At 38.7% G+C, this 27,813-nt stretch overlaps 1 protein-coding gene across 1 annotated transcript; it reads left to right on the top strand.

Annotated features, from left to right (window-relative positions):
- Positions 1-509: 509 nt before the first annotated feature.
- On the top strand, positions 510-13,834 carry RSL24D1 (ribosomal L24 domain containing 1). The gene is made up of 6 exons (XM_003784370.3): positions 510-672; positions 4,487-4,600; positions 6,205-6,277; positions 9,174-9,237; positions 11,522-11,607; positions 13,195-13,834. The coding sequence occupies exons 1-6, from the start codon at positions 592-594 to the stop codon at positions 13,266-13,268; spliced, it is 492 nt and encodes a 163-aa protein (XP_003784418.1). The 5' UTR covers positions 510-591; the 3' UTR covers positions 13,269-13,834.
- Positions 13,835-27,813: the final 13,979 nt, after the last annotated feature.

Raw genomic sequence — 27,813 nt, 5'->3', positions numbered from 1 at the left:
CTATGTTGCTCCGGCTGGTCTCGAGCTTGGGCGTTCAGTGATGCTCCTGTCTTGACCTCCCTAAGTGGTTTATTATTATTATTATTACTATTTAGTGGCTCAACTGGTTTCGCTGGAAGGTTCAAAGTTAACACCGGACGGCAGTTTCTTGCGGTTTACAGGTCCGCGTGGGAGCGGAACCCGGGGCTGTACGAACGCAGGTAGTGGTAAAATGAGCTCTTAGAGACAGACAGCCCAGTAAGTGGAGAGGCCGCTGGGGCAAAGCACAAACCAAAGAGAAGATGCATAAAACACGCGTAAACGTCCACATACTTAGAGCAGCTACGAGAGCAAGCTAGTTCTCCCTTTCCTAGCGTAAGGGCCAACGAATCTCGTCTGCGGCTCTGCGCCTGCGCCAAACGGCAGGGCCTCTGCCCGCGCAGCCTCCGGGAGGCGCCGCCACGTTCAGATCACGTCGCGCAGACCCGCGGCAGCCCGGCGCGCTCACCTTTTCCGGGTCGGGGAAGGGGAAGAAAATCACTTCCGGGGACGGCGTACGTCACTTCCTCTCGAGTTTAGCTTTGGGTCTGCCGGGACCCACGCGAGTTCAACATGCGTATCGAGAAGTGTTATTTCTGTTCGGGCCCAATCTACCCTGGCCACGGCATGATGTTCGTCCGCAACGACTGCAAGGTGAGGCGGCCGAGACCAGCGCGCGGGCCGGCCGCGCTCCCGCGGGTCCCGGGCCTCAGTTGGGCGCCGGGTTCTTAAGCGCCTGCCGGATTTGACTCGGGCTCCCCGCGCTGCATCCGTGCGAGGGGGCTTAGTGGGTGACTCTGGCACCGGCCTCCTGCTTGGAGAGTTTCTCCTGCTTGCGGCCTCAGCGGAGCTGGTAGCATTGGCTGTGATGAGATTCCAGAGCAGTTCCGGTCAGCGCCGACCGGGATTCTTGGGGGTCTGTTAGGGCTCTCTGGCAATTTCTGTACAAGGGCCAAATTCTTGAATCTTAAACTTGGTTGAACGTATGCCCAGGCAGGCGTTATACTAAAGTGTAGAGGTTGATGACAATATTGCCTATGTCTTTAATGATATGATAGAGTTATATGTTAAGTCACCGGAGGTAAGTTGGAGAGGGTCATGTTTGGGAAGAGTCGGAATAGAGGTGACATTTATCCTGGATCTTGAATTTCGCTGAAGAGAGTGTAGAGGGCATTTTAGATGGAAGGAAAGAACATTTTGAACAAAGGCACAGAACAGAACAATCACATATCTGTTTGAAGAAGTCTAGATTGTAAATGATAGAGGCTTGGGGCAGGGCTACAAATACAAAGATGAGAGCATATACATGCAAGTAGTAGATAATGAGGCCTAGTTGTAAAAGAGTTTTTGAATGATAGGTGAATTTGCCCTCTCATACAAGAATGAATCCCGTTCCTGTTTCTCAGAGAATCACGTTGTTTCTCAGAATTTGACCCCTCTCACATTTGCTTCTGAATTAATGGGTATTTGTTAAACATTCAGATTCCTGATTTCCACCAAATCTGCTGAGTTGGAATCTTTAAGGGTGAGGGGAACAGGATCTATGAATCTGTATATTTAACAAAGTGATCTTTGACCTGCTAAAAAACAATAGGTCTGACTTCATCACTTTTTATCTCTGTAATAGACCAAAGGTATTGACCTAATTAGAAACAAGGGATACAGTTGAACGTAAGGGCTGAGAAGTATGTTTGAAAACTGAGAAGAGCACATAGAATGTTTTGAATACTTAATTTAAGGAACATGATAAGAAATTTGTAAAAACCAAAAGATTCCCAGGCTGGGGTCTAATTTGCAGTGGGCAGTCTGATTTTATAAATGATCTGGTCATGATTTTATGCTTTTGCCTAGTAATGCTTATCAGCAGGGTACTAGAATTAGAACAACAGATGGTAGAAAGTGTTCAGACCTGGGTATTGATTTGGTAGGCACAGTGGAAGTTAAGCTGAGGAAGTCTAGCAAGGACATTGTTGTATTAGTTGGGAGTCAGCTTGGCCAGCAGATCCAGAACAGAGTTGGTGGGGGGAATAGGAAGAAGTAGAGGTCCTGAAACACTATCAAAGAATAAGTATGTTTGCTAGCAAATCTCCTCTCAGCTCTAGATCTCATTGGATGGAGACATCCTGCTTGTACCTAACAGTGAACCTACTGAAAGAGAATTCCTTATTACATCATATCTTTTTACTCTCTGGGTTACCGTCTTTACGTGCCAAGTTTGCTAGACGTGTGAGAGTTGTCTTTGAATCTTTCACCTTTTTGTATCCACTTATCCAGTCCTATCATTCTGCTTCTTCAATGTCTTTGTTTTTTCCGTCTTCCTGCCCTGGTTCAGATTTGCCACTTACCACTTTTATAGTCTCTTAACTAGTTTTTGTCTTTATTCTCTTAGTTTTTAAGACTGTCTTTCATAGAAACCTCAATTCTTAACTCTTCTTATGTAGCCTTGTAAGGGTAGAATTAGTGTTAATACTCAATATTTTCACATACTTTACAAGCAGAAATAATACCTACAACCTTAATGAAGCCTTAATAAATGTTTATTGAATTAGTTGGATAAGAAAGGTGTGAAGAACTTTTAGGCCAAGGTACATGTTTGATGGATGTGAGTATGACAGGGAACTAGATTACAAGGGGAACTTGAGCCACCAAAGCTTTGCCTTGCGTGTGATCAATCCACCACTTAACCCACCGTAGATTTAACTACTTCCTTATAAGTGTTTACATATTACTTTATATACGATCATAGCTTTATCCCATTGTTTATGCTAGTCTAATTTTGATCCTTTTTTTCCTCACAGTGAGACTTACCATGTTGCTAGATTAAATTTCCCAAGATAGGGTACCATGTTTTAATTCTTGCATCCCTAGTACCTAGTACAACATCAGGCATGTAGTAAGTAGATGCTTCTTATTTACTGATTGACTCGTCCTCACACCTCCAGTGACTCCAGTCTCTTCGGGCGTTTCTTTGTGCTTTTCAGATAATACCTATTAGACGAGGAGTCAGTAGACTTCTCATTGGCTCTGTTTGGAATTGAGAAGATTGAGAACATGTTAGCCTTCTTATTAGATAGATCTTAGAAGTAGAGATTTGCTCAGGAGTTACCTAATAGGTATGAAATGTAGAAGGCTTTTACTTAAAAAGGTAACAGTATTTGGGGCTGAAAATACTCAAATGAAATTTGCTGATAATGATTTCATAGTGGTTACTCCAAGAGACTATAGTCATTATCATATTTTCTTGTCTATTTGAAATTATCTAAAGATTATAGACAGGCTTTCACTCAAGTCTCTTAGGAGAAAGCTATCCAGGGGCCTGGGTTTAGATCAGATTAAACTGATACTGAAAATTGTCCTACAATGTGTATTGACCTGCTTGAAGTTCCCATAGAACAACATACATATATGGTGAAAAGTATTATGATTTTTGGTGTATACACAGGCTTATTTGGTTTGAAATGATTATATTGTTTATTTTGTTCTATTTTATTATTGGTCACAACATCATTTAGGTATGATAATTCCACTTAATTTTTTTTTGCCAAGACCTATAAACTCCAAAGAATTACTTTGTCTCTTCACATTTCCTCTAGTAACATACACAAATTGCAGCGTGTCCTAAGTTTGTACAAAAGTAACAAAATAATACATTTTGGATTTATAAAAGGAGTCTTGATAAACCATTTCAGGAACACAATGAAGGATCATTAAGTTAAGTTACTACTAACAGATTAAATTTTTTGGAATGAAGGCGAAGAATTAAAGTAATAAGAATGCCACTAGTAGATCTATGAATAAATACTTTAGAAAACAAATCAATTGCCATTTTTAGTTGCTTTTGAAAGTATTTTGTGCTTCTAACAAGAAAGAAAGAAGGAAAGGAGATTTTAGAATTGTTAGAAACTTTATCTCCAGTGAGGTATGTAGAAAGTGAATTTTGAAAATTAGCCTGAATGAGATGGGACTTCAATAAATAACTTTACCTAGGACTATTGCTTTCATTTGAGGCCATTGTAAGGTTTTACTGTTATTCTACAAAAATGATTAGTAGTTTTTAACCACATTTTCAGGGCCCTGAGCCATTACTTGGGATGAGGTTTGAGAGTCAAAAAACTTACTAAATGTAGAATATAAATGTCTTAACATGACTAAGAAAATGTCATGAAGGCTATGTTAACCAGTTTGAAATATTTCAAATCGTATATAAAACCAGCACATTGTACCCCGTGACTGCATTAATGTACACAGCTATGATTTAATAATTTAATAAACAAAAGAGTTTAATTTCCATTTACTCTGATGCGTCCTACACATTTCTAAATGATGTCGTGAGTAAGCAGAAGGAATTGTTAGAACTATTGTCATTTCTCAGACTTCACAATAGTTTTTGTTTGGCAGGGATAATATCCTATGCTAGAAAAAATTTTAATGTTGACTTTTCTGTATTTTTAACTTATTTTTCTTGTAGGTGTTCAGATTTTGTAAATCTAAATGTCATAAAAACTTTAAAAAGAAGCGCAATCCTCGCAAGGTCAGGTGGACTAAAGCATTCCGGAAAGCAGCTGGTAAAGAGCTTACAGTGGTGAGTATAGTTAAGCTATCAGTATAGTTTTTGTTTTTGTTTGTTTTTTTTGCAGTTTTTGGCCGGGGTTGGGTTTGAACCCACCACCTCCAGCATGTGGGGCCATTGCCCGACTCCTTTGAGCCACAGGCGCTGCCCTATCAGTATAGTTTTTTGTGTTTTTCAAAATTTCAATTTTAGGGGTGTGTGTATGATTTAATTAATCACAACCTAAGTGCTTTATTTGTTTTGGCTATGGACATAATCTCATTCTCACATAATCCTGAAAACCATACTTCTGTAGAATTCTGAAAAGGGGAAAAAATTCCCAGTCCAGTTTTATAGAATTTTTTTTTTTAAATTCTCAGAAAACTATTTTCAGCTCTTGCAAACAAAGAGAAAAATCATTTAAATGTTGGGGTGAAGTTAGAAATTCTTACTCAAGGATTTTGAGAGGAAGTTTAGAGATTAAGGATTCCTGAACAGCAGTGGGGACTTAGATGAAGTTAGTAATAGACTCATTTATCAGTTTCTGGATTTCCTTAGCAGAAGTTTGTGTCTGAGGTCAGAGAGATTAGTTAATAGCATTGGTATGAAGAAGAATAGGGAAAGTCAGGGGGTTAGGGAATTTCATCATATTGTGGTTATGAATCCATAAAAGGATCTGTTAAAGTTTGTTCAAGTTTGTTCCCTGTAAGGGGACAGAGGAATGCTGCAGCCAGACTACCTTTGAGCGGGGGAATCTTTCTATTCCCGGCTTCAGTGGCCTCTTCCCCGAAAACCTATCACCTCTTTTCCACCTCTCTTGCTCCTAAGGGACAGTATCTATAAGCATTTGCCATGAAGCCCTTTTGTGGCTTCCTTAACACCAGAGCTTTTCAGTGAATGTAAGGAATATTATTTGACAAGATGCAAGGCCAAATCGTGATTCTTGTCACACACGTTATTTTCATTCTGGGCAAGAGGAAGCGTAGCGCCCCAAATGTAAGTGGCAACTGCGTGAGTGAAGAAAGAATGTCAGTCAAGTCATTTGGTAATTACTAGTTAACTTATTGCTGAGGTTATTGTGATCATGTGGCATGTGTATGTACAAGAAATAGCTAAATACACAGCGCCATTAATATGTCTGTGTCAGATAGATTTGAAAACCAAGAAATAACTCTAGTTTTTCTATATAGTGTCTTCAAATCTTTTTGCTGTAATAGGTATTTAGGTCAAATCATGAAATTCTTGATGTTTGACTTTTTCATCTGTGAAAAATAGCAACTTCATGTGCATAAAAATTTTTTTGGTGGTGAGTCTTAGCTAGGAATAGGAAATTGGAGAAGCTTTTCCAGTTGGTGTGTAATTTCCATGATTGTTATTATATCTTCTCCTCTGAAGGATGGGGTGATACTCTCCCTTACACTCCATTTGAGAATCACTTGTATGTAGAGAGAAGTTTTCGGCAGGGCTGTTTTGTACATGGAGGTGTGTAAAGGAAAAAAGTTTGAAAACTTGTATTCTCTGAGATCACCCTGGGGGGATCTTAACACGTGTTCACTGGGAACTCTTGTGAAAGGAGGATGTTTTAAGAATTGCTTCCTTAAAACCGTTATTTTTACCCCATCTTTTTCCTCTTACAGGATAATTCATTTGAATTTGAGAAACGCAGAAATGAACCTGTCAAATACCAGAGAGAACTATGGAATAAAACTAGTAAGTCGCAAGGAAATACCCAGAATTTTTAGGAGAGGCTGGTTTGGGATATTGCTAGAACTTTCAGTATCAATTTGTTGTTTAAATACTAAGTTTCTCATTTTCATTGCTTGGCTTTTATTCTTTTATCTTCATTTTAATAGTTCTGTTGTATTGTATCTTTATTAGGCGCTATCCTAAAGTCTTTTCACAAAGGGCTGGTGTATCCATTAGAAAATAATATTAAATTTGATATTACTTAAAGTGCCCAGAGATATAAAAACATTAAAAAATCTGAAAAAATAGAAATGGAAAATATTTTTTTTTGGGGGGGGGGATGAGTGTGGTATGGTAAAATAGACACAAAACCTAATGGAGTGGATAAGTTTAGATCTAGTTTAGGGACATAAATTATATTCTGTAAAAATTTAGTACTTTAAGATTAAAAAGTATAGCACTTAAGGTGATCATAACAAATATTCTAAGAGAACCTCTAACTCAGTGGTTCTTAACCTTCCTGATGCCACAGTGTATTTTCATTGTTAAAAAGGGGTCACAACCCACAGAACCTCTGCTCTAAGTGCTTGGCTTGGGTGAAAATGAAATTATAGGCAACTGAATTAAAAGCGATAATAATTTGGTTCTTGGTTTTTTTTTTTCCCTCCTGATGTAGGCAGAGACTTCAATGCAAAGAGTCTCATGTGTAGTCTCAGTTTCTTGAAGCTGCCTTACAGATTCTACTTTGTTAATGTGTTGGGGGCCCTTAGCCCTGACCTTGATTTCTCCCAGGACTCCTTGCAGGTTGTCTTTAACCATTTATAGGTTTTTTGTTTTTGTTTTTGTTTTGAGACCTAGCTCCACTCTGTTGCCCCAGGCTAGAGTGCTGCCTCATAGCTCACAGCAACCTCAAACTCCTGAGCTCAAGTGATCCTCTTGCCTCAACCTCCTGAGTAGCTGGTACTATAGGCATGCACCACCTTGTCTGTCTAGTTTTTCTGTTTTTAGTAGAGATGGGGGTCTCGCTCTTGCTCAGGCAATCCATCTGCCTCTGTCTCCGAGAGGGCTGGGATTATAGGCAGGAGCCACTGCACCTCGCCCATGTCTAGTATTGAATGTGGGGGTAATTTGATTTGTTAACCAGAAGTCCCTAAGGCTTAGAATTCTGTAAAGTTTTATACCTCACCTAAAGGATCATAGGTAGGCATCCCTTTCAGCACCTTTTCTGTGGTGAGTCACAAGACTTCAGGGAAGGAATTGAAAAGCTGTGGGCCTTTGTGGCAGTATTTGACACCTTCTGAAGCTTTATCTTGGAATAGGTGGAGAAATTGGAGCCTAGATTTGGAAGGTTTTTTCCACATTGTTCTAAGTATTCTGTCTTTGGGGTTTTTCCCTCTCTTCTTTTTCTTTCTTTTTTTTTTTTTGATAAGGTATTTCTCTCCTGTTTTATAATTAGAAGAAGAGTTCATTTCTGAAAAGCAGTCAATTTTTATTGGTTTATAATTTAGTAAGGATTTCTAAAGAAATTAACTTCATAGGATTCTTAATTTGATTCCAGTAGGCCCCCTTATCAAGGACATTATTGAAAGGTCCTGAAGCATTTCTAGACCTTATTCAGTTTTATTTTGTTTTTGCTTCTGTTTACTTTTTACGTTACAATGTGAACACAGCAGCTCCTGATCATTTTTACATAGTATTTTTAACTACTTTTATTTGATAGATATTCAGCTTGATGTTGAAATTGAGGTACATATCCCATTTTTGTGATATGTGGATGTGCAGTTACTGTGACCCTCCATGCTGCTTTCATGTTATTTACATTGCTCTTGAGAAATACTGCTGTGTTCCGTAAGACTTCATGCACAGCAGACCCTCCATAATTGGTCACTTCCCTAAGTTGACCTAATTTTCATAGCCCAGACCTGTACCACAGGCAAGTTTTCATACAGTAGGCCCAGCTCCTTATGTTGACCACCTCTGTATGTTGTTACAGTCTCTCGGCTGGTCAACTTACAGAGGTTCTACTGTACTTTAATAGTAATGTTTTTGCAGTTCTTAATTTATTTTAACTAAGCGCACATTTATTAAGCACTGCCTTTAGTGTACAAAGAGGCACAGGTCACACACAGTTCCTGCCCTCTACATACATTTTACTGACTATTCCTGGTTTATTCTTTCTGTTAGATGGTAATTGGTTCAGGTATTATCAGAGTCTCATTCCTTTGCTCCCTTTATTTATAGGAGGTCTGATGGTTGAGTTTGTGAACTCATCCTAGTAAAAGTGCTACATACCTCATTGCTGAATATCACTACAGTCACCTTTGAAGCACACCCCTTGGGAAGCTGTGCACCAACGCCAGTGCCTAGTCTACCTTTCAGAGCAACTTTGGGATTCTTTTTCTGGAATGGCCATCATTTGTTTTTATATGGCACACAGAAACATGCAACAATACTGAACGCCTCTTAGCAAGACACTGCCACATGTTGACATGAGCACTTCTGTGAGACACTGATATATATACCAGTGTTATGAAACCTTACTGAGTTGTTTGTGCAGTGCTGCCAGTGTAAGTGCATGCTGGCAAGTTTGAGAACTTGTCACAATTCACACATTGACCAGTAATCCCAAGTTCTTTTTATAGTTAAGTTTGAAAAGCAACAGACTGGTTTAAAGTGAAAGAAAAATTTAATAGCCGAAAAAGCTGCTATTGAATGAAAATTCCAGAAATGACATCTGTGAAAAAGAACATTGACAGTGAGGTCAGTCGAGGTTATAAACTTTCTTCAGCTTTTTCAGTAGGGATTGTTTTTACAATGAGTATTTTTATTTCAGTAGAAGTCTCTGTTAAAGCACTTGTTGGTTACAATCACACTGCTTGAATGTGCATAAATTTATTAACTTTGATGAATTTTTTTGTAGTTGATGCAATGAAGAGAGTTGAAGAGATCAAACAGAAACGCCAAGCTAAATTTATAATGAACAGGTATGCGTATTTGTATAGAGTAACTCTCAGAGAAATAATTACTGGTAGATACCTAGAGGCATTTGTATTTTTTGTGTAACTTTATTTTGACATTTCATACATGCATAAAACTTGCAAGGTTAATATGAGAATTCTTGTATATTCTGTTAACATTGTACCGTATTTACCTTATCCTTGTCACTATGGTAAGTTGAGACATATTACCCGTTTCTTCTAAGCATACTTTAGTATGTGTAACCTAAAAATGAGAATATTCTCTTAAATACCATGATCACTAAAGCCAGGAAGTTAACACTGATGTCATAATGTCACATTATTTACAGTTCTTGTTTAGATTTCATTAATTGTTAATAATGTCCTTTAGAGCAACAGAAAATCTTACATCATGTGTTACATTTAGTGGTCATATCTCTTTGGGCTCCCTTAATCTGAACAGTTTTTCATCTGTTTTACATGATATTGACTTTTTCTTTTTTTGAGAGACAGTCTCAAGCTATCGCCCTGGGTAGAGTGCTGTGGCATCATAACTCACAGCAACCTCAAACTCTTGGGCTTAAGCGATTCTCTTGCCTCAGTTTCCCAAGTAGCTGGGACTACAGGTGCCTGCCACAACACCCAGCTTTTGTTGTTGTTGTTGTTGTTGTTGCAGTTTTCATTGTTGTTTTAGCTGGCCCTGTCTGGGTTCCAACCCAGATGCCCTACCCACTGAGCTACAGGCACCACTGATGTTGACATTCTTGAAGAATATCAGCCAGGTTATTTCGTACAGTGTTTCTTAATTTGGATTTTCCTCATGATTAGTTTTTGGCCCGACACCTGTGGCAGGAATATCACAGATGTGATGGTGTGTCCTCCTCATGCATGGTGTCTGCAGGCACAGGATGTAACCTTGCTGGTGCTGTTAATGTTGATCATTTTTTTAAGGTGGTGCCTGCCAAGTTTCTCCACTGGAAAGTTACTCTTTTTTTCCTCCCTTACAATCAATACTTATTTTCAGGGAAATTCATTGAGATTCTGTAAGAGACTTTTATTCTTCAAAGTTGTACCTTATAGGTTTTAGCACCTTAGAGGGTCTTGCCTGAATCAGTTACTACTGTGATTTTTGCCCAGAGGTGTTTTTTCTGATTTATCATTTCTTTTACATTTCTTAGTTGGCTTCTCATGTGAAAAATAGCTTTCCTTTCCCCCTCTGTTTCAGAACTTATACCTTTATTCATACCATGTCTGTGTGCATTCATGGGTGTTTATGGTATTCAGTGGGTTACAGTTTTTTACTATCATTATTTATGGTTTAAGCTTGACCAGTGCCAGTTCTTTCAGGCAGGTTCTTATGTCATTTTGACAATTCCTCATCATTCTTTGAGGCCCTTCTTTTATGGCTAACAAGATGTTCCAAGCTTTATCTGATACTTTGCCTATAGCCAGCTATATCTTCAGAGCAAGAACATTGGTTTTTAATCTAATCGTGGTGTAATGTGTTGTAGAGAAGAAGCAAGTGCCAGGAGCTTACTAGCTTAAAAAAATGCTGAAGCATGACCGAAAAGGAGCCTAAGTGTTTCAGAACTAATCTGTTAGCATTTTTGAACATAATATGTTGGTTTTTGTTCTTGTAATTATTGAATGATTATAGTTTTTTTATTGAGTGATTTTCAAAAAATTACATAACACTGTTACATATTTGAGGAGAAAAGATCTGGACATTTTAACAATTAGAGATTGTTTTATGGAGTAGAGTACTGCGTGAGATTTGTTCATTCTTTTCTTCAGTCACATCCTTCATTCACTTATTAAACACATACATATATATGCATGTATATGCATGGTACATATGTCATATTTTGTGCCAGACGAAGCACACGTATATAGTGAATGAATAGTTGTGGGAGTACAGAAGTCCTGTTAAGCTATTTAGGAACTAAAAATCCTTTTGAATTTTAGTTGATAGGGAAGAAAATGTATATCCTGTAAGGGTTTAATAGTTCACTTTACCTTAAATCTGCAAATAAACATGAAAGTGGATATCTCTTTAAGTTCACCACTTGCCATTTTGGAATGAGTAATTTGAGAGACCTGAGAGACTCTTTGTTGACTTAGTTTTGGTGTTTCTGGGGGGCTGGGGGAGGGAGGGGAGAAGAAGAGGGAGTGAGCAGGAGGGCAGTCGTGTAGTTCCCATTCCCCATCTGTGTGGCTAACTTCATTAGTAACACTTAGTACCTATGTTGCGAATTTATGTCTCGTGAAGTCTTAGTAACTGAAATTTTGGCTTTGATATGTTTTATCCTAGACTGAAGAAAAATAAAGAGCTACAGAAAGTCCAGGACATCAAGGAAGTCAAGCAAAACATCCATCTTATCCGAGCCCCTCTTGCAGGTAAGTACTGCGTGACACGGGACTGGGCTTTAGGTTGAGAAATGAAAAGTCTAGATTTTTGTGGTCTGTGTTAATTGGGTACCAGTTAACTTTGGGTACTTTTTTCATTTAAATTTTATCTTTCAAAGTACATTTATGGTATGACTTGGTTTATAAAAATATGATTTATTTAGTGTATAGCCCAGTTGTAGTCAACTATTGGATATGGTGTTTCTTTTTCTCTTCATTAAATTCTGTTTTCCATAAGATACCTCCCCACGTTAGGCAAAATGATTTGAATAATAATATCATGGATGATTTTGTACCGTACTTGTTTTGATTAAAGGACATAATTTGTATTAGTGGTTCTCAAGTTTTGGTTGATATTGGAATTACTTGGGGAACTTAGTATAAATACAAAGGCCAAGGCCCTTTTAAGTCTGCAACTCTATTCTTTTTTTTTTTTTTTTTTTTTTTCAATTTTTTTTGGGTTGGGGCCGGGTTTGAACCCACCATCTCTGGTATATGGGGCTGGTGTCCTACTCCTTTGAGCCACGGGTGCTGCCCTGCACCTCTGTTCTCCAGAAGCATTCTAGGTGATTTAGATACTCAAGTTTGAGGACTGTTGTTTTATATTAAAACTTCTTTGTAGTAGTCACCCCTTTAGGCAGTTGTTCGTTTGCATAATGCATGAGGCCCTAGAAAACTAGTCTTTTACTCAGCTGGTACCATCTGTTAACGTAATTTAGTTAGTTCAGTAAAAGTCAAATCCTATGACCATGTGTCATATAGATTTTTATAAAAGTCCTACCTGGATTATTGTACTAACTTTTATTAAAACAAATAGACAAAATGCTGGAGTATTTCTTTAACATGTTAGTGATACAAACTGATACTCAGAAAGCAAGAGGAATGAGTCATTGTTATCTAACTTTTTAGGTAATCCTCTTTGAGGTAGATAATACTGTGTTAAGAATAGGGACCTTGGAACCAGATGGCCAGGGTTCAAATACCAGCTCTTTGACTTACGTAATTTTATAGCTGAGTGACCTTGGGGAGGTTAATCTGTCATTGTGCTTCAGTTGTCTCATCTTTATTCTTTTATTTTTATTTATTTATTGTTTTTGAGACAGAGTCTCACTATGTCACCCTGGCTAGAGTGCTGTGGCGTCACAGCTCAAAGCAAACTCAAACTCTTGGGCTTAAGTGATTCTCTTGCCTCAGCCTCCCAAGTAGCTGGGACTGTAGGCACCTGCCACAATACCTGGATGTTTTGTTGTTGCAGTTGTCATTGTTTTAGCAGGCCCTGGGCAGGGTCAAACCTGCCAGGCTTGGTATATGTAGTTGGCACCCTAACCACTGAGTATAGGTGCCACCTAGTTGTCTCATTTTTAAAATGGGACTTTGTTGTGAGGATGAAATGAGCAGGTGTGTGTATAGCGTTTACTTTATGCATAGTGTATCATAAGACCTGTATAAATTTAGTTGGCCTTAAATTTCTGAGAAATGGCTAATATTATAAAACATACAAAATTCTTTATGAAGTGTTGATATGAATTCTATGAAGACACGTTAAATTAAATTTTTAATTTTTTATTTTTATTAAAGGCAAAGCAAAGAAGTTGGAAGAGAAAATGGTACAGCAGTTACAAGAGGATGTGGACATGGACGATGTTTCCTAAAAATCTTACTGTCTGTAACCATTTCTATGTGTACATTTGAAAATGTTTTTTAGAGACAGGGCTTATAAGTTATTGATTTATTTTTTATAAGGTCACCCAAATGAAAGGGGATTATAAATATATCACCTACATTGCAGTCTGCAAAAAATCACATAGTATGGATATTTGATTGCATCTCAGTGTTAAACCTCACTACAGATGTGCTTACGTAAATTACGAAAGTTTTGTTTGTAAAGACAGAAGTGAATTGTGGGCATACAATGGTCATGCCATTTGGATTAACGGCCCTGGACGGGTCGTATTATATAATAACTAAGGACAAAAGTTCTGACCAGTTATATGTGAAACTAAAATTTTCTTTATAGTAAAATAATCCCTTTATTAATGTTTTGTAGACGGGAGATACAGCAAGGAACTAACGATTTGTGACTATTAGTTTCCAATAACATCTTTTATTTTGATCAGTCTTTCCTGTTTTTAGCATCTTTCAAGACCATAATAGCCTTATATCATAAAGCCTAGACTGAACTATTTTGGCTGGGTTTAACTGGTCATTTTTTTTTTTTAGAGACAGTCTCACTTTATTGCCCTAGGTAGAGTGCCATGACGTCACAGCTCACAGCAACCTCCAGCTCTTGGGCTTAGGTGATTCTCCTGCCTCCGCCTCCCGAGTAGCTGGGACTACAGGCGCCCACCACAATACCTGGCTATTTTTTGTTGCAGTTTGGCCAGGGCCGGGTTTGAACCTGCTACCGGGTTTAACTGTTGTAAAAGCTAGTTATGGGTGTTGGGGATGAAAGCTGAATAGTCTTTCCCTGAAATGGCACTGTATAATTTCCACTTGGGGAATACTCAGTTCTACCTTGTGATTCCTGGCAGAATAAGCTTGATTTTTCTAGCCCAGCAGTGAAGGAGAGGAATCCATTGCCTTTTAAAGTTTGTTCTGTGATTTTCTTTGTAAAAGTTCCTAATTGTTTTTGTAAAGTAGAATTTATGGGTAGAACCCTTTTCCTTTAGTTGCACAAAAAATAAAACCATTTTTAAAGTCATGTCGGTACAGTTATTTAAAGGGGCTAAACAAAGATAGGAAGTATTGATTATTTGGAAGGAAATAACTTCCTCTACACATACTACTTAAGTAGGAAATATATTTAATTACAGATTATTTATTTATTTATAATACAGTATAATGTATTTTATACTTCATTTCTATATTTTTATATTGTTGACAGCTTTAAGTGTAAGAATATTAAGTATCAGTTTGTATACTGGTAACGTGGATCAGTATACAAACAGTAATAAAATCAGTTATTCTGGTAGGCAGAATTTAGAAGAAATTGCAAATTCTGAGGATTCTAATTTTTTATTTTAGTATTAAATAGATAGTATAAAGGCAGCCCAGTGGCTGGACCAAGTGTTAGAAGACCTGAATCCCACTGTGGTTTTTCCTTGGTGTTCCTATTTGTAAAATGCAGTTCACTTGTCAGCAACATTATTAATGATAATAGGGGAAATAACATATGTGACAAAAGACGTTTGTAGAATTTCTTGGGAAGTTTTTACTACACACTGTATTCATGTCTTTTTAAATATGAGGGTTGTTGGAAAGTATCCAGCAGTTGTTAATACTATTTTTCATATTATATGGCTAAATACTTTCTGGGTAGTCCTTGTATAAACACATTTAAAATTCTATACTATTAGGATATAAATGTTGAACCTTGCTGATTAGGGAGGGAAATTGGGTTGAATAGAAGAGCTGACATCACATCTTGGGGTTAGCATCCAGACTGTTCTCTTCAGTGTCATGATTTCATAGTATTTAGAGAACACAGATCTCATTTTAAACTATATGGACATAATTGCCAGTTTTATCCCCCCTGACTCTTCTAAACTGTTGAGATAAGTTTGGTGCCATGGTACAGTGCTTTAGGCTGCTATTGATTCAGCTTGTTTGGTCAAGACCTATGCCGAGCAGTTAGCATAATACAAAAGCGTAATATTTCCAGACAGTCACTACACAGAGCTCTTACATGGTCTAGTTCTTTAGGAAAAATGTAGGATTGGAAGTCACTGCAAGGAATATCCTTAACACATATACCTTACAATACCTTGTAGGAATACAGAAAAAAGACTTCTCACATAAAAAAGAAATCTTACTTCTTCAAACTAGAAACCGTAGGAAGATGTTTATCTTACAGTTAGGAGTTTGAGAAGAACTGGCCTACTTTACAATGTCCCATGAAGTGGACGCATTATTCGCATTTTATAGATAGAAAGATTTGCAGTCTAGGTAACTTGTTCATTTACCACACAGCTAGAAGATGGAAGGGGTGGGGATTTGTGTTTGTACAAGTCTTTTTTCGAAGTTGCCCTGCATACATGTAGAAGGAATTTATCTGGAGCCTCATGTAGCCGGTCTTCACAAACCCAGATTGCTAAGAGTGGTGGCTATGACCTAGTTTCCTCATCGGAAAGATGAATCTAATAGGATGGATTTCTTAATTTTTGAAAAATGAATATAATGGGTCTGATCTTGGAATTTTTTGTTAATCATCAGTTAATACATGTAAAATACTAATTTCAAGGCCACTACCATAGTAAGCTAGTGTTACAATGTTAGCTGCTAGGATTGGCTGTGTGTGGCCACATAAAACCAAGAGCAATGGGCTTTGACTTGGGAGAGAGAAGGGTAGTAGGGTTTGGGGATACTGGTGATTAAGACAGGGACATGTGTAGTTTAAAATATCAATTTTAGCCTTCAAGTCGGCTGAGAAGTTCTTTTGTTAAGAGGCATCTCAATTCCCATTTTCATTAGGAAGAGTGGGAAGGGAAAATACATTTTTGGTTCCTCTCTTAGTTTAAAAGATGAATAGTTGCCCCTACTTTTAAAGGGTATGTGAAGAAGGGAAGTTATTTTTCCCCCCTGTTCTTTACTTTACATCTTAAACGGAGATCTGAAGAAAGACGTCTGACTGTAATCACTTACAGATGTGGTATACATTCTAATACTCATCGAAGACTACCTTGTAGAAGTTAACATGGGAGCTTGCTGGATTGAGTGTATTAAAAAGACAAAGGGGGAAGTCAGTATTAAAAAAGAATCTTAAAACCAGAAAATTTCAAGGGGTCAAATTTTCCAAAGTTCATATTTTCTCATCAGTATATTACAGGATTGGACAGGTGACCAAAAGTTTTACCTTGCATGTCTTTATACTGAGCGTATCAATCAGCCTTATTTCTACAAAAGGAGAAATGACCTCTTATTAAAAATGTATTCTTTATCCTCTGAATGTAAACATCTCTACTTTCTAGTGCCCTAGGGCAAGCCTCTGACTAAAGCTCTCCTCTTCCTAGAGTTTGAATTTTAACCAGTTGAGGCTGTCATGTTTGGGCTGAGGGTGATGGCTTCTGCCACTTGTCTTCCCTGGAATGGTGGTTACCTGGTCTCTTTGATTCTGTGACTTCCTGTGATCCTAGTAATAAATTCCTTCTTTCAAAATTTGTAACCAAAAATCTTAACTGATAGACATCCTCTCCGGTAAATTTAGGCAACTCATTTCCATCATATTCTTCCAGAGCGTTAGGACTTCTTATCCCAGACACACGTTCAGCATCAGGTCTCTGGAAGATGCTCAATAAACGTCTATAAACGGAAAGTGAGCATGTAGCCATATGCTCAGTTTTAGTCTATATTTTTCAATAAGTCATAAATTGAAAGAGATAATAAATTACCAGTAGAGAGACATACTAAGAATGGAAGTAGCCTATCAGGGACTCGGACATTGATCAAATCTGCACTGTTGGGAAGGCTTGCTGGAAAGCAGTGGCGGCCTTGGGTTACACACCTGATTTTGCTGCTTAGCTCATTGTCTAATAGTAATAGACCAATCAAAGCTACGTTTCTGGGTCTGGCTGGACCCTTCTCACGTGATTAGAAATCCCAGCAAAAATAGGATGAGCTGTTTCTGGTACATTTCTTCAAGAACTTTTGACCAGACTTTGCTTTTTTGATGGAAATATTCCCTTATTCCAGTAGCTGCAGAGTCTAAAAATAGAAATAAGGAGAACTAATTGGAGAAAATCTATCAAGATACTAAGAGGACTGCTCCAAAGGAATGTCAACTAACTAAAAAATATAGGAGACTGGCCACTTAGTATTGTAAAACCCTTTGTTTCATAAATAACAACCATTAAATGCTTACTCTGTTTAGTATATTCTAGTAGAGTGTATATACATTTGGCTCAGCACCAATCCAGGGACATTTTTTTTTTTTGGAGACAGTTTTAACTGTGTCGCCCTCGGTAGAGTGCAATGGTGTTACAGCTCACAGCAACCTTAAACTCTTGAGCTCAGTGATTCTCTTGCCTCAGTCTCCCACGTAGCTGGGACTATAGGTGCCTGCCACAATGCCGGGCTGTTTTTTAGAGACAGGGTCTCACTCTTGCTCAGGGTGGTCTTGAACTCCTGAGCTCAAGACAGTCCACCCATCTTGGCCTCCCAGAGTGCCAGGATTATAGGCATGTGCTACTGTGCCCGGCCTCAATCCCAGGGACTCTTAAAAGGAACACCATTTTTTTTTTTTTTTAAAGTGACTCTGTCTAGTCACTTTATCACCCTCAGTACAGTGCTATGGCATTGTAGCTCACAGCAACCTCCAGCTCCTGGGCTTAGGCGATTCTCTTGTCTCAGCCTCCCAAGTAACTGGGACTACAGGCACCTGCCACAACACCTGGCTATTTTTTGTTGCACTTTGGCCGGGGCCAGGTTTGAACCCACCACCCTTGGTATGTGGGGCTGGCACCCTACCCACTGAGCCACAGGCAGCACCCAGAGGAACACCATTCTAATCAGTGAGTTACCCTGTGCAGTTTTTTATTCTATACTAATGATATTGTCACATATTTCCTTTTCTGATATCAGGGAGTGCAGTGTATGCAGCAGAGAAGTATTAGAGGCAGTTAACCTGATAAAAGGACCCGCCACCCACAAGCAGATAGTGATACAAAACGCTTGCTCATACTGTGTTCATCTATAGGAGCTTGCATTGCACGTCCCGAGTCGCTCTCCAGTCTTTCCCAATTCTTCATGCTGCCGAAAACATCAGAGACAATAGCTTTTTGACTTTGTAGAAATAGAATTTCTCTATTTCTAGAAGGCACACAAGAATTACCAGAAGATGCATTAGAAGAATGTACAATGGAAATAAGCCTGGTGTAGGGAAAAGCATCTCAAAAGGATAAACTATCCAGGTCACAACCTCTAAGTGCCTTTGGTTACACATTTGCAAACAAGATGTAGCACTTAGTCCGGGAGTTGTGAGAATCCAGTGATACAGTAATAGTCACAGCCAGCTACATTGTATGTTATTTCCTGATGTGGACAACCCTGCAGTTTAGTCCTTCCCATTTTGCAGATGAGGAACATGAATGTAAGGGAAATTCAGTAACTCGGTCTGTGTCAGTAGCCAGTGAGTAACTAGCAGAGGTTAGCTCCAAGCTCAGCCTGCCTGACCCTAAATCACTATAGTCTCTATCCTAAACAGCATGTAGCACAATACCTGCTACACAGCTGGTGCTCAATGTATGTTCATTCATTGGAGGAAAAAACAATCCAGTGATAAAAACAAAGTGTCTTGGAGAAATCGATCGATGGTACGGAGTTGTTTAATTTTCCTTGTGACTGGAAACGATGCTTTTTCTTACCAGTTCTTTCAGGACGGATAGGGTATCATCTCTCTAAGGTCGACTGTAATTAAGACAGCACATTTCATGAAATGAAGGTTTTTGGAATTTACTGTTTAAAAAAAAATTAGTACAGCAATGCCATTAATTATAGTATAATTATTGGAAGAACTGTTTACGTGTAGCCCTGATCTGCATACTAATCTCGTTATCTGAAGAATTCTAAATTTCATCACCACCTGCTTTTATTTATGAGCAATTTCAGTCATCATTAATTAGGTTTTAAAATGTTTATTATGTGTCTGCACTGTGTGAGGCATTGTTTGCCTCACTTAGCATCTAAATAATTCATGTTATATTTGAGAAATTTGAATGACTGGGAAATGTATTTTTCCAGTCATTATTCATGTCTTCTAGGACCACTTAATAGCTATTTATTGCACTTGTGCCAATTGCCAAGTTCTTCAGAATTGTTGGGCGTACTGCCAACAAGAATCCTGTGCTCATTCCAAGGGGTGAAAGTTCTGGTGCTGACTCAGGGTTCATCACCAGGTGGGTGGTGGAGACGTCCTATGTGCTATTTGAGTCCTCTTTCTAACAACGGATGTGGCAAAGATCTAAGGTCCTCAGTGTACATCATCAGTACATGTGATAACATTTCATCCCCACTGTTAGTTAAAAGGAAGCTCAGATTTGCTTACTGAGCAAATCTTTCTTTGACTTTATGGGAAGTCTCATTAGAGATTAGGTGTTCAAGGAGATTTGGGTCAAAATAGTAGAGCAGTGATCTTCAAATGGTGTGCTGTGTGAGGTTTTAAAGATCATTAATTATTTTTGAAAGAAGTTCAAAGCACAGTAAGTATATATATTTTTCACTCTTTTTTGAAACAGTCTCAATTTGTCGTGCTTGATAGAGTGCTGTGGTGTCATGGCTCACCGCAATCTCAAACTTTAGGGTTCAAGTGATCCTCCCGCCTCAGCCTCAAAAGTAGCTAGCTGGGACTACAGGTGCCTGCCACAACACCCAGCTAATTTTTCCTATTTTTAGGTGGGGGGGGGGTGTCTTGCTGTGGCTCAGGCTGGTCTTGAACTCTTGAACTCAGGCAATCTACCTGCCTCGGCCTCCCAGAGTGTTAGGATTACAGGCGTGAGCCACCTCGCCTGGCTCTATCACTCTTTTTTTTTTTCCTGATCAACATAATTTAAGTGTGCCATGGAAGTTTAACTGTAGGTTCAAGTGTGCTGTGAGATAAAAAAGGTAGAAAACCACTTAGTAGAGGATGGGCTACAGTAAATTGAGTAGCCTCAAACCTGATTGCATATTAGAATTATCTGGGACAGCTTTGTAATTACCACAGCCTGGGGCCCACCCCACAACAATTAAATGAAAATTCCTTGGACTGGAGCCCAGGTATTGGTATTGGTAATTTTAGAAAGCTACCAGGTAATTCTAATGTGTTTCCAAGGGTGCGAACTGCCTGTCTAAAACATCTAGAATTTCTTAGCTGAGGCAATTAATACAAAGGTTTTCAAACAGTTCGTTTTCAAGGGGCATTTTATTAAACACTCAGTTTTTTTCTTTATGTTTTGGAGTGGCTCATCAAAATAATGGGAACATTTTTAGGATGAAGCTTGGATAACTTCAGTAGCAGGTAATTTTCCAAGTACCTAATGACTGCCCTGTGATAGTTAACTGGATGCTTTCTGAGTTTTGAAATAAGCTGGGATACACAGACATTTTTATTTGTTTTGGAAGTTGATTAATATTCTGTCTGGATTGATGTGAGCTTGCTATTCAGCAGGAGGACTGCATGGTCCATTTGCTAGGATCTACATATTTTATCTTTAATTGTCCCAATTATGAAGGCCTGGCTTAGATTCTTGCTTGAAACCCAAATGAGGCACTCCCTATAATCTTGCCCCTGTTGGTGCCCCTGGAATGGTGTAGTTTATCAAAGGAAATAAAACTCACCTAATTTAAAGAGAGGTGACGAGGACGTATGAATGGTAGAAACTGGGGTTTTTATTCTAAGAAAAGTGTATTATATCATCTGTGGGTGGGTAGAACAGGAAGGTGAAATACTGCCTGAAGCGTTTTATCAGAACCCCTTTGCTGTAGTTTGACTGTGTCTCCTCCAAAACACACACTGAAATTTAATTTGCATTGTAAGAGTATTAAGTGGTGGGGCCTTTAAGAGCTGATTAGGCCACCAGGCCGTGCTCTCTTACCCTTCTGCCCTGGGATGGTACAGTAAGAAGGCCCTCAGCAAATGCAGACCTCCCCAACCTCGGACTTCCCAGCCTCCAGAACAGTAAGAAATGCATTTCCTGTCTTTATGAATTACCCAGGCTCAGGTATTCTGTTATAGCAGCAGAAAATGAACTGAGTACTGTATCATTAGATTTATGTTTTCCTAGTGATTTTTGGGGTCAAGGTCTATTACTCAGATATGGACCTGACACAGAGCATTATGAGGACAAGCTAGTCAATCTCATTTTGGAGGGTTTCCGTTACAAAACGTGATTTAGGCAAAGCAGTGTCTTCTGAATTTCTTGTCTTATAAAAATATTCAAAGAAACCACTGTCTTTATTACTCCCCCTTTTCCCTGTATAGGAAGGAAGCTGTGCAGTCATAAGTGAATAGCTTGTCTTCTAAGAAAGGTCCAGAGTTAAAGGGATTCAATAAATAGTTGATTGCTTCCCTACCTCCACCCCAATCTGTTCACTGTAACCACAAACTCTGAAGGGTTCAAGTGTTGGACTTTTAATCTGTTTGTTCTTAATATACTTCCCTTTTCTCTGAAGGCAACTGTAGCCTGTCTATTACTTTGGGATCAACTTCAAATGTGTCTTTTTGGATAAAGTAAGTTAGAAAACTAGCAACCTTTAAGGTGATGAAATGTTAACTGTCATCCATTCCCTCATTCAGTAAATGTTACTGAGCTGCTACAATGTGGCAGGACGTCCAGACCCTAGAGAGGCAGTGTAGAATAGATGCAAATCCCTGCACTCAGTGGAATAAGGTGGGTGCGAGTATCACAAGATAAAGGCTCATCCCAGTCACAAGTGGAAATTGATACCAGGTGTGTCAAAGGTTTTAAAATGAAAAAATGCCATTAAGATGCAAAAACCTTGACTGAGAAATCCTACTTAAGAAATATATTCTAAGGAAATGATTATGTGCACAATTATGCATGTACAAAGATGTTCACTTATATTTTAATACAACTTTGAAATCAAGGACTGGGCAAGTAGATTATTGCCCATACCTATAACAGATTACTCCGAAGCCATTAAAAAGGGTGCTGCAGCATTTCCAATGACATAGAAGGATACTTCTAATACATTACATGAAAATCACTGGTTTCATAATTGTATGATGTAATTTCCCTAAAACATTGATTCTCCAGCAGTAGAATTTGTCAGTGCCCAGAGACACTTTTGATCATCACAAGTGGGGTGGAGGTTGGTGTTACTGGCGTCTAGTGAGTAGAGGCCAGGGATGGGGCTGAACATCCCACAGTGCACATCACAGCTCCCACAGCGAGGAAGTGTCAGGTCCCAAATGTCAACATTACCGAGGTTAAGAAAGCCTGCTTTTAAATGATAACACATAGTGTTGGAAGGATAAATACCTTTGGAATAGACAGGATCATGGGTGTTATAAATGTTATTTTTCTTCATTTATTGAGATTTTATTTTAAACAAAAAGTATTGACTTTAAAATTAGAAACAAAGATTTTGAAGTATGTGCTGGTAAAGTTTGGACTCAGCCCGAGATTGATGTTTTTTTTTTCCTAAAAAAGTTCAGCCATCTTTTTCCTCTTCCTGGTGCTCCCGTTGTCTGTGCACCCCCAATGGCCTGTGTCTGTGATGCTTCTGTTCAGGTGGAACCCGATTGTATCTGATCCTGTTCACTCTAGTAACATGGGTGTTGTATGTGCCCATTTAATTCTGAGCTATGTCCGTCTGGGGAGGTAATCCGTTCCATGATTTGAATAGCATGCTCTTAGAAGTTCATGGGTTCCAGTCTAAGGAAGCTAGAGGGCCCTCCCCTTCTTTGGCAAGGGTCCCTGAAGACAAACAGGGTGTACAGAGATTGCTTCAACTGCCAAGAATTTTATCCTGGCTGGTCCATTTCAGGTTCATCTCCAGAGAATCTGGGGTGTGATTTATAAGGGGCTAAAAGGGCTTGCTAATTTAACTACCTCCATCTTTTAAGTCTACCATAGAAATAAAGATTAGCCATAGAAATAATACTTAGCTGTAAAAATATTTTTATTGAGCCCCCAAATTTTCTGTGTGGGGAACCCAGGACCAGTGGCATCATGCTTGTTTGTGGAAGGCTATAGTTTGTGCAGAAGCCTTCTCCGGTAACCATTCAGAACATCTATTACTGTGAACGTGTACATGTATTAATCAGGGAATTAATCATCCCCATTCTCCTTGATTAAAAGTCACATTACCGTGGAAGGACACAAGGTATTGCCAAGTGGGTGAGGCAGATCATGTATGTTCTCTGTTACTGGCCTCCTTGTTTTTCTGATTATAGCCTGTACATTCTGTGCTAGAGAGCCTCTTGATATTAACTTAATTTACTCACATTCTTGCAATATACCCATTTATTTGGGCCCGTGAATGTGTGTAGACTCCATTTGATTACATCTAATGTCCTCCCCCCCAAATAAACACTACAATCAATTCATTAGTGGATGGTTTATTTCCAGGGGTAAGTGCCAATGTATGATGATTCCAGCAACACTTGTACCACGTTAATTTATTTCCATTTAATCAGTGTTTAAATTGAACCGGGATCAGGCGGAACAAAACACGTGGTTTTGCATAATTATAATGAAGCAAACAGAAACAGTCCTAGGACTTCAGCATTAGAAACCTCATTGTAGAAGCACAGATGGGTTAAGAGATGTTGATTAAAAAATATGTCTAGGAATAAATCCTCTATAAGCACAGAATTAAAATCCAAATGCCTGCAGGACAAGGAACTTTGCATTAATTACTTTAAAATTTCTTATTCTGTCTACTGCTCTAAGGAAAAATCCTATAGATTGAGCAAACCGTGGAGGCAATTCTTTTCATGCTCCATTTAATTTAAGTCATTAGATTGTTCAGAAAGTCATTTCTTCCCAGACTTGTCTAGGTGGTAAGTTCAGTATTTAGTAACTGTCCCTTTTCACCTGTCTGCAAGCTAGTGTCCTTGAAGGACAGGCTTTTGCCTTGTGGGAAAACAGGCTACCTTGGAAAACAGATTTTCAGATTGCAAGTTGTCTAGAAACTCCCTAGGTTAAGAATTGCATTTGCTGGTTTTGCTACCCCCAAACTAATAAGAGCGTAGCTGAACGAATAGCATTCTTCAGGTAAGGGACTTACCTGAGCTGGCATGCTCATTTGTTAACTGCCCACGTTTGTGTTTTAGAATTTTTTTTTCCTTCTCCTCCTTTTTCTTCTTAATAAATCATTGCAAATACAGTTGAAGTCTACCTTTCCCCACTGTCCTCCATTTCTCTCCATCCATCTGCAGAGAACCACTCCTCTGAAGTGAATGATCATCCTTCCAGGCATGCCTCTATGGTTTCACTTCCTTAGTGTATATATCCATAAACAACAGGTTACATTTTTTGGCAGATATTTAAACTTCTAAAAACTGTCTCAGGCTGGGTGCGGTGGCTCACCCCTATAATCCTAGCACTCTGGGAGGCTGAGGCAAGTGGATTGCCTGAGCTCACAGGTTCGAGACCAACCTGAGCAAGACAGAGACCCCTCTTGTAAAAATAGTCAGGCGTTGTGGCAGGTGCCTGTAGTTCCACTACTTGGGAGGCTGAGGCAAAGGAATCACTTAAGTCCAAGCGTTTGAGGTTGCTGTGAGCTATGATGGGACAGCACTCTAAAGAGGGTGACAAAGTGAGACTCTGTCTCAAAAAAAAAAAAAAAACCCAAACAAAACAAAACAAAACGGATGGTATGCTATTGTGTCAAACATTTTTTTTTCACTAAACATTGTTATTTACATGTGGTGTACATGTAGATACAGTTTATTTAATTTATATTATATACATTATTCCCTCATGGAAAAGTACCATAATTTGTTATCCATTATCCTAGTGAGAGAAATTTAAGCACATGCTTTATTTATCACTATTATGATCAATTAGTGGTGATTCTTTTATCTGTTTTGCTTGCATTTGAACTTAAGACTGACTTTAAAGCCTGTTCTTTCCTCACCATATAAAACGCTTTCAAATAATATGCTTCTATTATTATCCGGTTTGGTTTGGTGGAACACATTAGCATAAGCATTACATTTTGGAAATGCCATTCTTCTCCAGATGGGATCACTTTACTAATTTTGTTGGACATGAAGAGTGAATTTAATGTTAAGGCAAAGCTGTTGACTTGCAGTAGCCAGTAGCCACATGTGGTGACTGAGCACTTCAAATGTAGTATCCTAATTATGGTGTGGTTCTCTAACTGTAAAATACATATCAGATTTTGATGAAAATGTATTAAACTATTTCATAAGTTTTTGGCATTGAAATTATAAAATTTTGGATATGTAGGGTTAAATGAAAATATCATGAAAGTTAATTTTATCTTTTTAAAAAACTTCATTAGCGTGGCTTTTAGGAAATTTAAAATCATTTGGCTATTGAACATTGATGGTTAGCGACGGGTTCAGGCTGCTGCAGTGATAGTTTGTCCAGGTGCCAGGTGGGGGCAGCAGAGAGTTGCTAAAATCAGGATTCCATGTTCAAAGTCCTAAAGCTGCTTTCTCACCAAGCCGAGAGGCTCAGACAGGCAGGATATCAGCAAAGGGGGTAAATGGGAATATAGATATCAAGGACTCAAGGATCAGATCCTGGATCCTGGTTGAGAAGGATTAGAGCCAGGGCAATCTAGAAGAGAAAGTCTGCTCATAAAACAAATCTTTAGTATAGCATAGCTCTGAAGTTGCACAATTCTGTGTTTAAATTCTGATCCTGTCAAGGTATTTGGGCAAGGCATTTGACCTTGGTAAATCTCAGTTTCCACATCTGTAAATTGGGGATGATACTATATATATATATATATATATATAGTTGTTGTTGTTGTTATTGATATATTTAAAGAGCTTGCATATATAGTTACATACATTGGATATTTGCTATTATTATCATCTTTATTTTAATAGGTCATTGAGAAAGCTTTCCTTTTGAAGCAGTTGACCCAGGCTGCAGGTCTTACATGCATGGGTTTAAAGTGACCCATATAAGGCTCTACACTTCTTATTCTCTTTACATCCCTAGGCAGAGATTAGAAAGTTCTCTCAGCTATAAGTGAAACACTGGAGTTCTTACTGTTTTATCCTTTGCCAAACAAAACACTTAAATAGATTTCTTTTTCTGGCTCTAAGCTGGGTAATGTATGCGTTTGTTCATCACAGAAGTTGCCCAGGCCTGTGTTCAGCAAGCATTAGGGGTGACAGATGAATCAAACACTTACAGTTAGGTGAAAGAGATATCGCTGCCATATCCAGCTATGAGACAGTGTGACGGGAGACAAAGTGGGGTTGTGAGGAAGTTAATTCTGTGAGGAAGACAGAGAGGGTTTCAGGGATGGTGTTGGAAAGGAGAGGACACTCTTGAGCCACTCCTTGTCCTGTCATCTAAACCCGCAGTCTCCCAAGGTCCAGTTACCTACTTCTCCACCAGTGATCTCCATCACTCCCCAGCAAAGGCATGCTCTGGAGTAGATCACCAATAGAAAATGCTCCATTTTTCAGCTGGAAAATGTTCTTCTTAGCAAAGTATCTCAAGATTAGAAGAAAAAGTATCCAATGTACACAGCCCTATTATGAAACTAATTCTATAGCTTTCATATGAAAGCTATAACCTAATTGTAGCCTAAGAATATAGGGGGGAGGGGAGAGGAGGGGGTTGATGGGTGGAGGGAGGGTGATTGGAGGGATCACCTCTATGGTTTATCTTACAAGGGTACAGGCGAATCTTTCTAAAAGTAGAATATAGATGCCTTGGCATAACAACTAAGAAAATGACATGAAGGCTATGTTAACCAGTTTGATAAAAATATCTCAAATTGTATATCAAAATACCACACTCTACCCCATGATTGCATTGTTGCACACAGCTATGATTTAATAAAGAAAAAAAAAAGAAAATGCTCCATTTTTCTAAGACCTGAGCTCTGATATTCCTCTCAGTACCACCGAACCTCTCCTGTTCTCCTAACTCCATTCACAAGGGAATGTTTTTCTTTTCTTTAGAGTATAATGGTGTCATCACAGCTCACAGCACCCTCAAACTCCTGGCTCAAGTGATCCCTTGGCTTCTCACAGTGCCAGGATTACAGGCAGGAGCCGCGGTGCCCAGCCCATTTAGGGGCCTCTGAGCACTTGATATGTGCAAACATAGGTACTTCTTCAAGGCATGTACCTTGACACTCTTGTCACAACTCTTACCGTATTGATTGTCTCTAGCATAGATCTTAGGAGCCAGAGTGATTCTTAGATCATTTTCCCTTTCCATGGAGTTTTAGGTACTGCTCTTTGGAATGGTGTTCTTTGTGAAACATTTGCAATTTAAATGTGTGATTCAAAACTTATGACCTGGCATCTGCTCATACGAGGAATATTTGATCATGAGGGTTACGTTGAGTTATAGTTAGATTGTTGACAGAACATTATGAATTCTGAGGAAAAGCCTTCCATTAAGGCTTCAGTTTATAGAGCGTTAGGCTGATACTATTCTTTAATGAGGTGGTCTCTAAAGAGGGATGCGTCCATTTAAGAGGTTTGCAAAGTAAGTCAAAGGGGTTCAGAAAGGAAACATTAAACTTTTGCTTACA

This window comes from Otolemur garnettii, unplaced genomic scaffold (assembly GCF_000181295.1).
Source record: "Otolemur garnettii isolate 467f Iridium unplaced genomic scaffold, OtoGar3 scaffold00011, whole genome shotgun sequence".
Lineage (NCBI taxonomy): Eukaryota > Metazoa > Chordata > Mammalia > Primates > Galagidae > Otolemur > Otolemur garnettii.
Note: the sequence above shows the minus strand (reverse complement) of the source record. Positions and strands in the feature narration are given on the sequence as shown.